Genomic DNA, 16,225 nt, shown 5'->3' with positions numbered 1-16,225 from the left:
TCCAATGCAGGGGGTGTGGGTTCGATCCCTGGTCGGGGAGCTAAGATCCCACAATGCCTCGCGGCCAAAAAACCAGAAGCAATACTGTAACAAATTCAATAAAGACGTTAAAAATGGTCCACATCAAAAAAAAAAAAAAAAACTTTAAAAAAAAGTTTAAAATTTCTCATCAAAACACACCATTAAAATGTGGAAAGACAAGAAAAAGCTATTTTCAAACATAATCCACAAAGTACTAGCATCCAGAACTATAAATAACTTCTACAAGTTAAGAGACAGGCTATCCGGTAGGAGACTAGGGAAAAGCCTTGACCCGCACCTTGGCAAGCCAGGTGCTCACCCTGGCCGACAGGGCAGCAGATGCAGGACTCGCTAGGAGGCAGACTTCTAGAAGCCTGACTGAAAGTGTGGGGCACGAGGGCCAGCAGGTGTCCCCACACACCTGCCAGCGGCAGTGTTAGCTGGTGTCACCACTTTGCAAACAGTTCCAGATGATCTGTAGTAAAGCTACCCAGAATATGGTTAAGCAGTTAAATGAAACATGAACATAATGGGAAATAAAACCTTTATAAAAAAGGTTTTCTTTCCTTTTTGTAAAAAAGGACCAAATGGAATTTTAGAACGAAGAAATATACAATTTCTAAAATTAAAAATTCAGTCTACAAGCCCAACAGCAGATCAGGCGCATGGAGGAGAGAGCAGTAAACTCCGTGACGGGACAACAAAGACCACCCAACCGAAGCTCCTAGAGAACTAAGGAGGAAAAGACCCAAGATTAGGGAAAGGGGGGGCCAGACCCAGGGGCTGACGTGGCGTCACTGGAGTGCCAGGGGGGAGAGGATGGGAGAGGCGGGTCGGGTCAAGGGAGAAATAACAGGAAATTGTGGCCCAAACTTTCCACATTTGACGAAAAATACAAACTCGGGTCCAAAAAGCTCAACGTAACCCAAACGACAAACATAAAGTAACAGCACGGCGACAATCTTCTACAAGCTGAAAACGGATTCATGAGAAAATCTTTAAATAAAAAAAAAAAAAAATCTGATGATGAAACACCCACCCCCCATACCGACTTCCCTGTGAAGTTACAAAAACACAACGCGACCTGAAGGCAAGCCTCCTCCTGAGCCCCAGGACCCACGCCAGCCCCTGCTCTCCACCTGCAGCTCTGCTCCCTAAGTCCACCGCACGGCACTCTCAACGGTCACTTCGCTTCACCAAAGAAAGCACGTATTACCTAAGATATAACGTTTCCAATCTAAAAATCTAATCTTATGCCCTGTTAGGACATAATTTTCAGAAATGAACTGCAAACCAAGGAGAGCGGGGCTTGGGCGGGTATTTCTCCTGTGGGTGTTAATGCCACAAACATTATTCTTCACAGCTCTAAGTGCTACTTGTATTTAGTCTCAGATCTTGCAGTTCCTGCTCATCAACCATGCTGCACAGCTTATTTCATAAAAGAAAACGCGCTCAGTTATAATTAACGAGCCACTTTTTAGAACAATGTATTAGTTTATTAAATAAGGGTTGCTTGTTACACAATAAATTATTTTCTTTAACCATCCTACAGAGCTGCTTTCTTGCACGTTAGGCAGAAAAATACAGCATCTTCTTTGTCTCAAGATATCTGATGAAAAAGTAATGACCTGTTTGTCTCGAGACATGTAAAGGGCTTGGATGAGCCTGCCTCCTCAGGACACTTTGGAGCCCGCAGCGCAGGCCCCGAAGACAGGCGCCCGCAGAGAGGCGCGCTCAGGGTGCGGGCGCGGGCGGGTGGCTGGGCAACGGGGCCGTGGTCTTCTTGAGCTGCCTGTAGCTCCAGCGCAGCTGCTCCGCCTCGGCCTGGTGCTGCGCCCGCGCCCGGCCCAGCTCCCGAAGCAGGTGCTCGTTGGTGCTGACCAGGGACCTGGAGACGAGGCGGGGGACGGCGCTCAGCCCCGGGCCCCGTCCCCGCCCCGGGGGCCCTCCCGCTTGCCCTGCTGCCGCCCCTCGCCTGGCGGGGCTGCGTCTCCCCGGCCCCGGCCCGGCAGGCGCCCCGCTGGCGCGGGAGCTGAAGGGGCGGGGAGGCCCCTCGACGCTCTGACAAGAACACTCCATCTTCACGGCGAGAAAACAGTGTTCCAGTTCTAGAGAAGGTCCAAGGATGGAAACAGTTCTAACTCGCAGTCAAATGCACTTCCGACACGGACACAGCACAATGGGAAAGTCCTGGGTTTTTTACTGCTGTGACCGTTTTTAACTCTGGAGGAATCTCAGCAGGAAAGGGGGGCTGCACGTTGCCGACCCCGTCTCCAAGCTGCCAGCTCACCAAGCTGGCACTGACTGAGGGGCCTCCATGGCACCGCGAGCCACAGATAGCGCGGGGCCCCGTTCTCCACGACGCTGGCCACCCCAGCGACAAGCCCCGTGTGCCGGGACACCGGGAGAGCCACGGGCCAGGCGGAGGCTCAGCACTGACCCGCCTGCTGCTCCGAGAGGCGCCGCGGCCCTGCTGTGCCCACACCGAGCCCACGGAGCCCACCCGCCCGCGGCCTGCCTGCCCTCCCCACGGGGCTTGTGCTGGGACGGGCCCAGGGGCCTGTGGCCTCCAATCGCCACCAGGTCACAGCCGGCTCCGGCTGTGGCAGGGCAGGTGTGGTGACCTCGCCCGACAGTGAGAAGGGGGCAGGGGGAGAACAGAGGAAAAGGGAGGGTGGGGCGGGAGTGCTGCCCTCAGGCCTGCCCCCCACTGCCGCCGGCTTCCCCTCCGCAGCCCCACCTGCTTGCCAGCACGCAGGTCTCTTCACAAAATCTGAGCCAGGGGCAAAGGTGGAATCCTCACGTTTCTACGAGAACAGCCGAGAACCACACCGAGGGGGCACGCGCAGGCCTCCAGGACACTGCACCACCTCTCCCTCGCCCCTCGTCCCCCCCTTAACACCTCGCAGGAAGCTGCAGCAGGAAGGACCTCGCTGCTCAGTAAGACGGGGACGCTCACACAAGCTCCAAGTCAACCCAGCGACACGCGTGGGCTCAGGACCACCGGCCCGCTGCCCCGGGCAGGCACCTGTGGCTCTCCTGCAGCATCTGGGTGAGCTCGTGGATCCGGTCGTAGTGCTCCAGATGCTGCTTCAGTTCCACAATCTCACCGGAGAGCCGCTCCACACTTGTCTGAAGTCCTGATGGGAAAGAAGTAGCGATAGTCAGTGAAATGCGCTCCCACATTTTTTTAAAATTTTATTTATTTATTTATTTAGTTAGTTTTGGCTGCGTTGGGTCTTTGTTGCTGTGTGCAGGCTTTTCTCTAGTTGCGGCGAGCAGGGGCGACTCTTCGTTGCGGTGCGCAGGCTTCTCACTGCGGTGGCTTCTCTTGTTGCGGAGCACCGGCTCTAGGCGTGCGGGCTTCAGTAGTTGTGGCTCGCGGGTTCTAGAGCTCAGGCTCAGTAGTTGTGGCGCATGGGCTTAGCTGCTCCGCAGCATGCGGGATCTTCCCAGACCAGGGATTGAACCCGTGTCCCCTGCATTGGCAGGCAGGTTAAGTGGATTCTTAACCACTGCGCCACCAGGGAAGTCCCAACACTCCCACATTCTGGATACTAGAATGATTCTAGAGTTTAAAGCGCACCTGGGAAACACGGGAAAAGGTCATCAGGGTGAGCAAAGCAGCCCCCTCTCCACCTGCAATCGTCCCACCCAGGGCCCAGCGCCGGCCCCTGCTGTTGGGGATGAAGCCCCGGGACTCTGCCCTCCGGGCACCCCTGAGGGGCGCGTGCGGCGTGGAGCAGAGACAGGTGGAGGTGGGCCTGGCGCCAGCCGGAGGTCCTAGGCTGGATCTGCTGCTGGACAGCTGGGCCTTCAGGAAGAAGACCCTGGCAGCCGACACGACTGGGGTGAAAGGCTGAGGGGACGGTTACCGAGCGGCGGGCCCCGGAGGGTCTCGGCTGTGACTGTGCTCACGCCCTGAGATACTTACCACCCTGTCCTTTAGGAAGAAGTTTCAGGCCCCTAAGAGGTCAGACTGGAGCAGACACTCAGGCTGAAGCCCCTGTGGGACCCCACGTCACCTCACATTACCCCAGAGCAGGCTGCACCCCACCTTGAAATCCCAAGGGCACTTTTGCAAAACTGGCAAAATAGAATCCAAGACAGTGAAGAGGGAAACAAAAATGACCTGGGTCTGGAAGGAGCCGTAACCAAGGAGAAGGACGCCCCGGGGAGGGCCCCGTGGCCTTTCAGCAGCTCAGAGAGACGGTCCTGGCACGCGTGCCTGCCCTGGCAGGGCTGGGGGCTCTGACCCCGCTTCACTGCACTTGCTGAGTCTGAATCCTGTGAAATCCTCACTCTTACACATACAAGTAAACCATGAACTCACCAGTGATCTGCAAGTTCAGTGTGGATGGAGTGTCAGTGTTTCTCACTTCTTTTTTCACGCTGAACAGAAGAGACTTCAAGCTACTGCTTTCCTCCAGAGTTCTGTCCAGATGCTGCCTCAGGTGATCCTGCAGACACAGAGCAACGCATGCCAAACAGACGAGTCAAACTCTGTGCAGACTGCATCGCTACAAAGATGGCATCTGGGGCCCGTCTGTCTGGATCCAAATGGTCCCAAACTGCACACTGTAAGGGGAAGGGGTGCCACTACTCATCTGCCCAAACCCCCAAATCCACGGTCCTCTGTTTCCGGGTTGACAGGCCTGCTATGCCCATGGGGACGACGCACTGCCCAGTGACCAGGCAGGCTGGGGCTGCAGCCCTTCCTGGATGCAAGAGCCATTTGTGTGCAGACACCCAGAGGATGCCAGTACCACTTCACTATTTTTCATTTATGCCTCTGAAAATGAAGCTTTGTGTAGGATCTCTGTCTTGATAAGACGATAAGCACCAGACACTTCAGACACTTGTCTCCCAGCAACCCCGTGGCTACTTTCACTCCCATTTTACAAACGGGGGGACTGAGCACAGAGGGTGCTCACGCCCGGGGAGAAGACCCGTCCCCGCCACACACAACACACAGAAGCCACCACGTGGCACCCTGCTCACCAGCTGCCGCATCGCGAGGACTTGCGGGGCTGCCTGGAATGGCCGTGGAGGGCCTGCACCCTGCTAAGCCTTCAGAGGAGACCACAGCCCCGAGTGACAGCCTGACAGCAACTTCAGGAGGCCCCAGGACACACGGCTCAGCTGCCCTGGGCTCTGACTACAGAGACTGCACAGGGTAAGCGTGTGCTGTTTGAGGTGTGACTGGGGGTAACTTGTTATGCAGCAACAGACAACCTAACACAGGGGGTTGGTTCAGTACCTGCTGCCATCCCTACAGCCCACCCTCTTAACCACGGGACAGAAGCCAAAAAGCTTCTACACAGCAAAGGAAACCATCAACAAAATGAAAAGGCAGCCTACGGATTGGGAGAAAATATTTGCAAACCATTTCTCTGATAAGGGGTTAATATCCAAAATACATAAAGAACTCACACAACAGTGAAAAAAACAATCTGATTTAAAAATGGGCAGAGGACCTGAACAGACATTTTTTCAAAGAAGACATACAGATGGCCAACAGGCGCATAAAAAGGTGCTCAACCTCACTAGTCATCAGGGAAATGCAGTTCAAAAGCACAGTGAGGTGTCACCACACCTGTCAGAATGGCTTCATCAAAAAGACAAGCGATAACAAGTGCTGCCACGGGTGTGGAGAAAAGGGAACCCTCGTGCGCTGTTGGTAGGAATGTAAATTGGTGCAGCCACTACGGAGAACAGTATGGAGGTTCCTCAGACAATTAAAAACAGAGCTACCAGATCCAGCAATTCCACTTCTGGGTACTTATCTGAAGAAAACAAAAACACTAATTTGAAAAGATATGTGCACCCCCCCCATGTTCATAGCAGCATTACTTACAATAGCCAAGATATGGAGCAACCTAAGTGCCCACCAATAGATGAATGGATAAAGAAGATGTGCTATATGTATACGATGAGAAAGACAAGTACCATATGATCTCAGTCATATGTGGAATCTAAAACAAACAAACAAAGTGAAGCTCACATACAGAGAACTTGGTGCCTGCCAGAAGCAGAGGTTAGGGGTGGGAGAAGTGGGTGAACCGTTCCTGCTTTTTAGTTTAAATCAATTGAATTTTTAAAAAAAGTCTACTGCAAATAAAAGGGAGAGGTTGTTAATTAGATAAAAAACACAAGACCCAAGTGTATGCTGCCTACAAGGAGCCCACTTTAAATACAAGCACACCAATAAATTAAAAGGACAGAAAAAGATACACTATAGCAACACTAATGGAAGAAAGCTGCGGTGGCTACGCTCACGTCAGACAAAGCAGAATAAGAGAGAGAAAGAGCAGGTACAAAGGGGAAAAGCACGAGAGGAAGCATCACACATTCAGGGGACTGACAGGGGTTAATGGCAGGCAGGGTGTCAGGTGACGGCAGTTGCGTGGAGGGAAAGGCAGAGAACAGGCCAGGAGGTGCACCAACACGGGACGGCAACACCGGGAGGACCACTCCCTGGAAACGCCGACACCACTGAGCACACAGGTGTCACCTGAGCAGCCCCCGAGAGATCAGGGCACAGGCGTGGGCCCATCACATGGCACAGGAGTGACCAGATTCACACCGGGCAGCCTAACTCCACGGCCCACACACTCAACCCTGACGACATACGAGCTTGACCAAAAAGAACAATTATACTATATGAATCAAATTTACTTATTTTGGCAAACAAACAAACAAACAAACAAACAAATAAATAAATAAAAATAAAAAGAAAGGACACTCTAAATAGTTTCCATACAATTAAACTGAACCATAATGATCAGTGAGGTAAAAACCTCAACATGCTGAATGCACGATGGTCTTTAAGTAAAAATTATACATGTTTAAGGTGCCCCTTCGATGGTCTGATGTGCATGTACATAGTGATGACCACAGTCAAGGTAATACACACATCTTCTCTTCACAGAGTAACCATTTCTTTGGTGATGAGAACACGGGAAATCTGTTCTCTCAGCAGATTTCCAGATTCAGTGCGGTCTTATTAGCTGTGATCATCAGGCACGCTTTAGAGCCCTAGACTTAGTCACCTGCAGAACTGCCACTCTGTGCCCTGGACCGCCATCTCCCCACCCCCCCCCCACCCCCCACCTCCCCACCGCTGGTGACCGCCCTTCTACTCCCTGCTTCTATGAACTCAACTCTTAGATTCCATATATGAGATCATGGAGTTTGTTTTCTTTCCACGTCTGACTTATTTCACTTAGCATAACGCCCTCGAGGTCTATGGGCGAGCAACGTTTGCCACATTGTTGCAAATGGCAGGATTTCCTTCTTTTGAAAGCTGTGTAATGTCCCACTGTACACATACACCGCGTCTTCTTTACCCACTCATCCGCTGAAGGACACTTAGGTTGCTTCCACATCTTGGTTCCTGTGAATAACACTGCAGTGAACATGGCAGTACATGTATCTCTTCCAGATCCTGATTTCACTTCCTTTGGATAAATACGCAGAAGTGGGATTGCTGGATCATATGCTAGTTCTACTGTAGATTTTTTGAGGACCCTCCGTACTGTTCTCCAGAGCGGCTGCACCAACTTACATTCCCGCCAACAGTGCACGAGGGTTCCCTTCTCTCCACATCCTCCACTTGTTATCTCTTGTCTTTCTGATGACAGCCATTCTGCAGGTGTGAAGTGATAGCTCACTCTGGTTTTGATTTGCATTTCCCTGATGATTAGTAATACTGAGCATCCTTTTCACATGTCTGTTGACCATCTGTATGTCGTCTTTTTAGGTCCTCTGCCCATTTTTTAATTGGGTTTCTTTTTTTTTTTTCTATTGAGTTGTATGAATTCTTTATATATTCTGGATATTAACCCCTCATCGGATAAATGGTTTGCAAATATTTTCTCCCAATCCATAGGCTACCTTTTCATTTTGGTGATGGTTTCCTTTGCTCTGCAGAAACTTTTAGTTTGAGGTAGTCCCACTAGTTTATTTTTGCTTTTGTTGCCTTTGCTTTTGGTGTTACATCCAAAAAATCACTGCCAAGGCCACGTCAAGGAGCTTTTTTCCCGTTTTCTTCTAGGAGGTTTTTTTTTTTTTTTTTTTTTTTTTTTGGGCGCACCACACAGCATGCGGGATCTTAGTTCCCCGACCAGGGATCAAACCCACGCCCCCTGCAGTGGAAGCACAGAGTCCTAACCACTGGACCACCAGGGAAGCCCCTTCTAGGAGTTTTAGTTTCAAGTCTTATATTTAAATTTTTTATCCACTCTGAGTTGAATTTTGTGTGTGCTGTAAGATAAGGGTCCAAGTTCATTCTTTTGCCTGTGAACATCCAGTTTTCCCAACACCATTTACTGAAGAGATTATCCTTTCACCATGGTGTATTCTTGGTGCCCTTGTCAAAAATTAGTTGACCGGGCTTCCCTGGTGGCGCAGTGGTTGAGAGTCTGCCTGCCGATGCAGGGGACGCGGGTTCGAGCCCTGGTCTGGGAAGATCCCACAGGCCGCGGAGCAATTGGGCCTGTGAGCCACAACTACTGAGCCTGCATGTCTGGAGCTTGTGCTCCGCAACAAGAGAGGCCGCAACAGTGAGAGGCCCGCGCACAGCGATGAAGAGTGGCCCCCGCTCGCCGCAACTGGAGAAAGCCCTTGCACAGAAACTAAGACTCAACACAGCCAAAAATAAATAAATAAATAAATTTTAAAAAAAAATTAGTTGACCATATATGCGTGGGTTTATTTTTGGGTTCTCTATTCTGTTCCAGTAATCTATGTCTGTTTTTATGCCAGGACCATACTGTTATGATTACTATAGCTTTGTAATATAATTTTAAATCAGAAAGTGATGCCTGAAACTCTGTTCTTTCTCAAGATCACTTTGGTGATTTGGGGTCTTTTGTGGAACTACAAAAAGAAGAATACAAATTAAAAGAAAAATAATTATACAAATTTTAGAATTGTTTTTTCTATTTCTGTGAAAGATGCCATTGGAATTTTTATAGGGCTTACACTGCGACTGTAGATGTCTTTGGGCAGTATGGACATTTTAACACTAACAACCTTCCACCCATGAACATGGGATATCCTTCCACTCATTTGTCTTCTTCAACTTCTTTTATCAATGTTTTATAGCTTTCAGTGTTAAGATCTTTAACCTTCTTGGTTAAATTTATTCCTAAGTATTTTATTCTTTTTGATGCTATAAATGGAATTGTTTTGGAACAATCATTGGTGTAAAGAAATAAGAATGATTTTTGTTATGCTGACTTTGTATCCTGCAACTTCACTGAATTTATTTGTTCTAATTTTCTTTTGTAAAGTCTTTAATGTTTTCTACATGAATGATCACATCATCTACAAATAGAGGTAACTTTACTCCTTCCTTTCCAATCTGGAGGCCTTTTGTTTCTTTTTCTCACCTGCTTGCTCTTGCTAGTACAGTTGATCCCTGAACAACGGCGGGTCAGGGGGCTGGGGTGCCGACTCTCCTTGCAGCTGAAAATCTGCATATAATTTATAGTCAGCCCTCCAAATCTGCAGTTCCGTGTCCGTGGATTCAACCAACTTCCAATTGTGTAGTACCATAGTATTTACTATTAAAAAAATCCACATATAAATGAACCCATGTAGTTCAAACCCACGTGTTCAAGGGTCAGCTGTACTTCCAGTGGAAGAGGAGCTGCAGAGTGGACACCCTGGTCTCATACTGGGTCTTAGAGGAAAAGCATTCAGTCTCCCCCACTGATCGTGAGGCGAGCCAAGGGCTTCTCACAAATGGCCTTTACTGTGTTGAGGAAATTTTCTTTTACGAATGGATGTTGAACTTTTTCAGATGCTCTATCTCCATCACTTGGGATGACTGTGTGGTCTTTATCTTTCCATGAGTTAATGTAGCATATTAATTTGTGTAGGTTAAACCAACCTTGCATTCCAGGGGACAATCCCTCTTGGTGATGATGTGTTGCTGAATTTGGTATACCAGTCTTCTGTTGAGGATTTTTACATCTATGTGCATCAGATAGTAGCCTGTAGTTTTCTTTTCTGTGGTGTCTTTGGCTTTGGTATCTGGGCAATGCTGGCTTTATGAAATTAGGTTTAAAGTATTCCCTCTATTTTTTTGTAAAAGTTTAAGAAGGATAAGTATTAATTCTTATTTGAATGTTTGATAGAATTCAGCCATGAAGCCATCTGGTCCTGGACTTTCCTTTATTAAGAGGTTGATTACTGTTCCATCTCATTTGTTATTGGTCTCTTAGGTTTTATTTCTTCTTGATACAGCCTTGGTAGGTTGTATGTTTCTAGGAATTTATCCATTTCTCCTAGGTTCTCCAATATGCTTGTATATAACCAGTCCTTGACTCTTTTTATTTCTGAGGCATCCGTTGTAATGCCTCCTCTTTCATTTTTGATTTTGAATCTCCTATCTTTCTTAGTCTAGCTAAGAGTTTATTGGTTTTGTATATTTTCAAAACCCAACTCAGTTTTGTTAATTTTTTTCCTGTTGTTTTTCTACTCTCTTATTTTTGTTATGATCTTTATTATTTCCTTCCTTCTGCTTACTTTGGATTCAGTTTGTTCTTTTCTCTAGTTCCTCTAGCTGTAAAGTTAGGTTGTTTGAGATTTTGAGATCTTTCTTCCTTTTTAGTGTAGGCATTTGTGAGTGATGGTCTCATGGTGAGGTTACAAAGGACGAGGGCAGCCTCAGCCAGGAAGTGGGCTCCACTGCCAGGTCCACACTGTGCTAGCTCTGGCTGCCCTTCAGTGCCACCTGGTGGCGGAATTCCCACAGGTCCAACAGGACACCTTGGTCTCATAGCTGGCTGGTGCAGACAGGACAGCAGCAGGGACCCCAGGTCACCCAGGTAACTGGAACCTCTCTCACCAGTGTTCTGGGGAGCCTGGGCCAGGGAACACTGGGGCCACAGAAACTCCACCTCCAGCCCAGCCTCACTCTCTCTTTTTCTCTCCCACTCGGCCTCTCTCAGAACAGAATGCAGCCGCCCAGGAGAGGCAGAGCTGGGACAAGTGGCAATGCTGCCATCTGCAATCACTGTCATGAGGGGTCCTGGAGTGACAGAGTCATGCTGCATCCCTGAAGGGCAGCTGGAGTCCCTGGGGGTGAGGAGAGCCTGGTTGGGGAGGGGGTTTGTATCCTGCAAGGGCAGGAAGGGGCCCCAGTGTTGTGCCCGACAGCTGTAAGGGGAAGCAGTGTTGAGAAGCTACCCTCATTCTGTGGCGTCAAAACTACATTTTGCTCCATCTGTGAACAAACGGAACTAACTCACCATCTCCCTCCGAGTGTCGCTGAGTTCCGACACCACCTCACTCATCTTCACACTATACTGCTGCTCTAGCTCACCAAGGCGACTCTGCAAAGACTTATTTTCCATAGTCAGGGAGCTAATTTCTTCATTCACACGTTGTTGAACTGTCCTGAGTGGCTGTGAACTCTCGGACAGATGACAAAATGTGTCTTGCCTGAGCTAGAAGTAAGAATCAAACATTATTACAACACTTATGTTGAAAGGATGAGTGTAAACAAAACATGTTCAATGCATTTTGAATAACACGGGCTACATGGCTCAGAAACACTGACTGGCATGGAGACTGGAAAAGGGACACGTACACCATTGAAATGACCTCATCAGGCCTCTTTATCCCCAGCCGTGGATGAGGACCAACAGGCAAAGAGCAACAGTTTTAGAGACCTAGAGAAAAGGGCCCTCAGGGAAAGGCCACCGTTAGGAAGGTCTGCTTGAACGCTCTCTTACACAGCACCGAGCTCCTGCTCCAGGCCTGGCCCTGCAGTGCGAACAGTCTGGCAGCTCCACGCCTGGGAAAGCACACAGTCCTGCTGCTAGCCCTGAGAGGGTGTAGGTTTATGGGGTCAGAATCCAGGGGCGCCAGCTTCTCAGGGCATCCTGATTCCAGATGGAGAAGCTGAGGGGCCAAGACACTGAGTGGAAGGCCTCTGGTGCAGCTAAGCTGGGAGATCCAGGCAGAGCTCAGGGTCTGCTGGAAGGAGAGAGCTGGCAGGTCCCTGCTGCCCCTGGGACACGTGAGGCCGCAATCAGGCTGAGGGGAAAGAGAAGGTGGCCCTGGGGACACAGCATGTCCCCATCTCACACCCCGACTCTGGATGTGGGGTCCCCTGTGTGCCCCTGTACCCATGCACCAGGCAGAAGAAAACCCAAGTCCTCTCTGGGGAGGGGCCATCTTCCTGGGCCTCAAGTCATTTCCACCAAAAGGTCAGCAAATCCAGGGCCCTGCATTCAGTCAAATGGTCAGAGGGTTCGGAGAAGACAGCAGCAGCATTTTAGTCTCTCCAAATCCCCACATAAAAACAGAGCAAGGAGAAGCAAACACCCAGGAAGAGCAATGCCAACACCACTGGCTGATGACACACCTCCAGGAAGCCCGGAGCGCCGGCAGGTGGGAAACGACAGCCACAGGCCGCGCGGAGTCCTCCGTGTCTGCCACCTCCCGAGAACCCAGACGCTGTGGACAGGACCATCAGGACAGTCCCCGCAGCGCAGCGAGGCAGTGAGGCCGGTGAGGCGGTCCAGCGAGACGCGGGGACCAGCGCCCAGCAGTGGGGCGCAAGCACCTGCCCGCAGAGCCCTGGGCCGGCTCACGAGGAACGCTTCACTGCTGCGCCGGGGCCTGCAGCCACCCCAGTGCCTGTCCTCCACCAGGCCGAGGAGCGCCACCTCCAGGGCGGCCTTCTTCCCGGGCGGCATGGCCAAGTGCAGTTTGGTACACACCTGCACGGAAACAAACCACGACCTTGGCTTTTTCTGCGCCTGAAACCAGTGGGCGTGATGCAGCAGTAGGCGTGCGCGTCACACTGACGCCTCATCCCGCCACCTGCGAGCACGATGAACGCTTCACACACCGCAAACCCGCAGGGGCGGCACATGGGACTCACCTCCCCGCCCCCCGCACGTGTGTCCACATCCGTGGGGCGGGGACAACATCTCACACCGGGAGGAGCGGCGAAACTGTCACCCGAGTGTAACAGTCAGGAGACCAGTCGGTTCCCAGGGGCAGCTGTCCTGGGCCCTCCTGAACCAGGCCCAGCGACTCTCGGAGGGAGGAGACTAGTCTCGGCCTGAACGGTCACTGGAGCCCAGCGGGCCCCCAGTGCAGCGCAGCGACACAGGACTAGCGGGAGGGCTGGCCGGGACGGTGCAGGCACAAGCTGCTGAGCAGAGCCACCCCGGCTCCACCCCGGCCCGACCACGCCAGCACCACAGAGTCCCCGGCACTCACGGCGACGCTCTCGTTTCTTCCGTTCAGAAATTATTTCACCAATTTTAAGGGATTAGTGCAGAAAGGGGGACGGCTCCTGCCCACTTTCTGAGTGTCTAGGGAACAACTCCTGGGTCCGGGATTTAGGGAGTAAATGCCAGCAGTGCCAGAGCTGGGGACGAGGCCCCGCCGCCCTTCGCAGCCCGGGGCTCCCCACTGTTACACAAATAAAGGGCTTTTCTCCTAAAGACCGTCTGGAACAGCCAGCGAGACCCTGAAGGGAGTGTGGGAGCAACCTGGGCCACTTGAGCCGGGACAGACCCTCACTCCTGGCATCACTGCCCACCCACGGGAGCCCCCGGAGCACCGGGAAACACATGCCCGCAGAGGGGACACTGCTCTGCCCGAGGTCACACCAAGGGCGGGGCAGCCGTCTCCTGGGAGCGGTCAGCGTGGGAACCCTGAGGCCGGCCGCTGGCCCCCAAGAACCGAGGCTGAGAGCCGCCATCAGCACAAACACCTCCGTCAGAAGCTGCACCTGCACCAGGCGCGGGAGACAGAGCCGAGGTCCCCAGGGTGGTCAGGCTTCTGCCTTCCACCCGGCAGAAGGGTCGTGCCCTCTCCAAGAGGACGACCACCACAGGGTCACAGCACTCAGAGGAGGGGGCACCGCAGGCAGCGCCCCTCCTGCAAAGCCCCAACCCCACAGCAAGACCCAGTCCCTCAGGCGAGGCGCTGCCCGGGGTGACATCCGTCTGGGGACAGGGAAGGCCCAGGCACATTCCCAACTCAAGCAAATCCTCATTTTCCATCCTTCACTCAATCCAGTGAGAGACTAAAGAGGCAAGCAGACAGCGGCCAGACCAGCCATGAAAGCAGAGCTCGGCCCCGCGGCCTGCGGCGGCCACCCTGGAAGCCACCCACCACCTACGATGAGCCCAGCATCCCTGATTCTACTGTCTCCAGCTCAGGACCAACCACAGGGGGCCAGGCGCTCCCCTCACCAACCTCGTGGGACGCCCCCTTCCAGCCCCACCCCCCAGCCTCCCCGGGCCGCAGCCCCCATCAGGGCACCTGCGCCCCTCTCTGCTGGGACGCTCTCCCCCACCGCCCGCCTGGGAGTGACGTGGCAGGGCCAACCCCCTGCCCCGCGAGCTCGGAGGGCAAGCCACCCACTGTCTGCTGGGTGGTCTTCACTGGTGTCTCAAACTTTGAGAATGTCTCAGTCTCCAACTGGGCCAGTGACAAGGGCGACAAAGCACCGTCCACAACCGCTCTGGGTGACTCTGGGGGAGAACTTCCACTCCCGAACGAGGACGTGTCCTTCGAGAACCAAAGGACGCACGCCCAGGACTCCCGCTCCCGAGAGCGCCGTGGATGGCTCCAGCCGGCGGGGCGAGGAGGCTGCGTAGGCCGGCAGCCCCCCTGGGGTGACACTTCCACCTCGAGGCCCTTCGCACCGCGGGAGAGGCGCGGAGCCCGGAAGCACGCTTCTAACAAAACGGAGCGGTGACAGCGCTGCGGAGCAGTTCACCTAAGAGCTACGTTCACCGCGGGGTCGTGGTTAGCGCCGAGGATGGAAGACGCGGCCTGACAGAGGACGGCGGCCCCTCGGCCTCCACACCTGGCTCACCTCACTCACGCTGCGCGGCCTCCGCTGCTCGGGCCCCAAGGCCACCGCGTGGGAACAGGGCCCCGCGCTCCAGCCCTCCGGACCGCTCTGCCAGCTCAGACTCTCCTCCAGGCAGCGCAGACGCTCCTGGTCCGCAGGTGCCTGGAACCTCCCGCCAGGCACCCTTCGCTTCCTGTACTTTTCCAGAGCAGGCAAGGGATTTGACCCCTTTTGCGTCAATAAACTTGACTTCTGAGAAGAGGGGGCTGAGTCCTCAGTGTCCGTGGAGTCTGCAACAGAGAAGGGGCAGAGCCCTCACCACCAGGCACCCTGGGCTCAGGGACCGGCACTGCAATTTAAACAGCTGTGTGCACATGCATGCGTGTGTGTGCCCGTGAGCATATGTGCAGGCATGCGTGTGCCTGTGTACGGATGCACGTGCACACACAAATATGCAAAATCCACCGAAGAGTGACAAAACCGAGGCAGTAACTTTGACCAATGAATCGACTACTTATTGTATGTCCTCTCACCAAAACTATGTATAACAAAGATAAGTCAAGTGGGTAACAAGATCTGGAAGTTACAGTGGATTTAATAACTTGTTCCTACCGGAGACGCTGTCGACGCGTCGGATCTAAGACCCTCCCTGCCCAGCTGCTGAGCCACTTCCCGGGCACCGCGGGGCCCGGCACCCCACAGCCCAGGGCCCTCCTCCCAGGGCAGGCTCTCCTCTTGAGGCCCCTCAGCCCGAGCCCTGGACCCTCCTGCACGTGGACTCTGCAGGCACGCGGGCTCAAATCTGCCCCAAAAGGCTGCCCTCTGGCCAGGCCTCCCCTCAGGGCTCCGTGAACAGAGCCACACCCAGGGCGTCCCCAGCAAACTCGGGCCGCGAGTGCTCGTGACCTGAGCGGACGGACACCACTGTCATGTGGCTGCCCAAGTCAGAGACCACCCGGACAGCCCTCCCCCCAGTTCCCTGTCCATCACCATACGTCACCAAGTCCACCCAACCGGCGCCAGCAGGCCACCTCTGCCCCTTGCCGGGACGGGTCTGCCGCACCCACTCAGACGGACCCACCGCCCGCCCTCCACAACTCAAATGCCCACCGGCCACTCCATGCCGTCCCCTGCCCCCAGCCCGGGGACCTGGCCCCCACCCACGCAGCACCGCGCTCCCTCACCTTGACCTGCGACCTGTGCCCTTCCTGCCCCCACCTCCAGCCCAGGGCCTCCACACGAGCCCACCCCCCAGACGACACACAGCTGAGCCTGGCCACCAGGACCCAGCAGAGCAAGCCACGCTGGGACTGGGGGCCGGCCCACAGCAGCACAGTCTGAATGCTTCAAAACCCTCCAGGACGC

At 53.2% G+C, this 16,225-nt stretch overlaps 1 protein-coding gene across 3 annotated transcripts in view; it reads right to left on the bottom strand.

Moving 5' to 3' along the window:
- Positions 1–1,542: 1,542 nt before the first annotated feature.
- Positions 1,543–16,225, bottom strand: part of CEP72 (centrosomal protein 72) — a 32,948-nt gene continuing 18,265 nt past the window's right edge. For all 3 annotated transcript variants that reach the window (XM_068531747.1, XM_068531736.1, XM_068531741.1), the window contains 4 exons: positions 14,882–15,150; positions 4,355–4,481; positions 3,050–3,161; positions 1,543–1,909 (listed from right to left, as the gene is read on the bottom strand). In XM_068531747.1, the coding sequence (XP_068387848.1) occupies positions 1,756–1,909; positions 3,050–3,161; positions 4,355–4,481; positions 14,882–15,150 (662 nt within the window). In that variant the 3' untranslated portion in view covers positions 1,543–1,755. The remainder of the gene's footprint in view (positions 1,910–3,049; positions 3,162–4,354; positions 4,482–14,881; positions 15,151–16,225) is intronic.

Source organism: Eschrichtius robustus, chromosome 2 (genome assembly GCF_028021215.1).
Source record: "Eschrichtius robustus isolate mEscRob2 chromosome 2, mEscRob2.pri, whole genome shotgun sequence".
NCBI classification, from domain to species: Eukaryota; Metazoa; Chordata; class Mammalia; order Artiodactyla; family Eschrichtiidae; genus Eschrichtius; species Eschrichtius robustus.
Note: the sequence above shows the minus strand (reverse complement) of the source record. Positions and strands in the feature narration are given on the sequence as shown.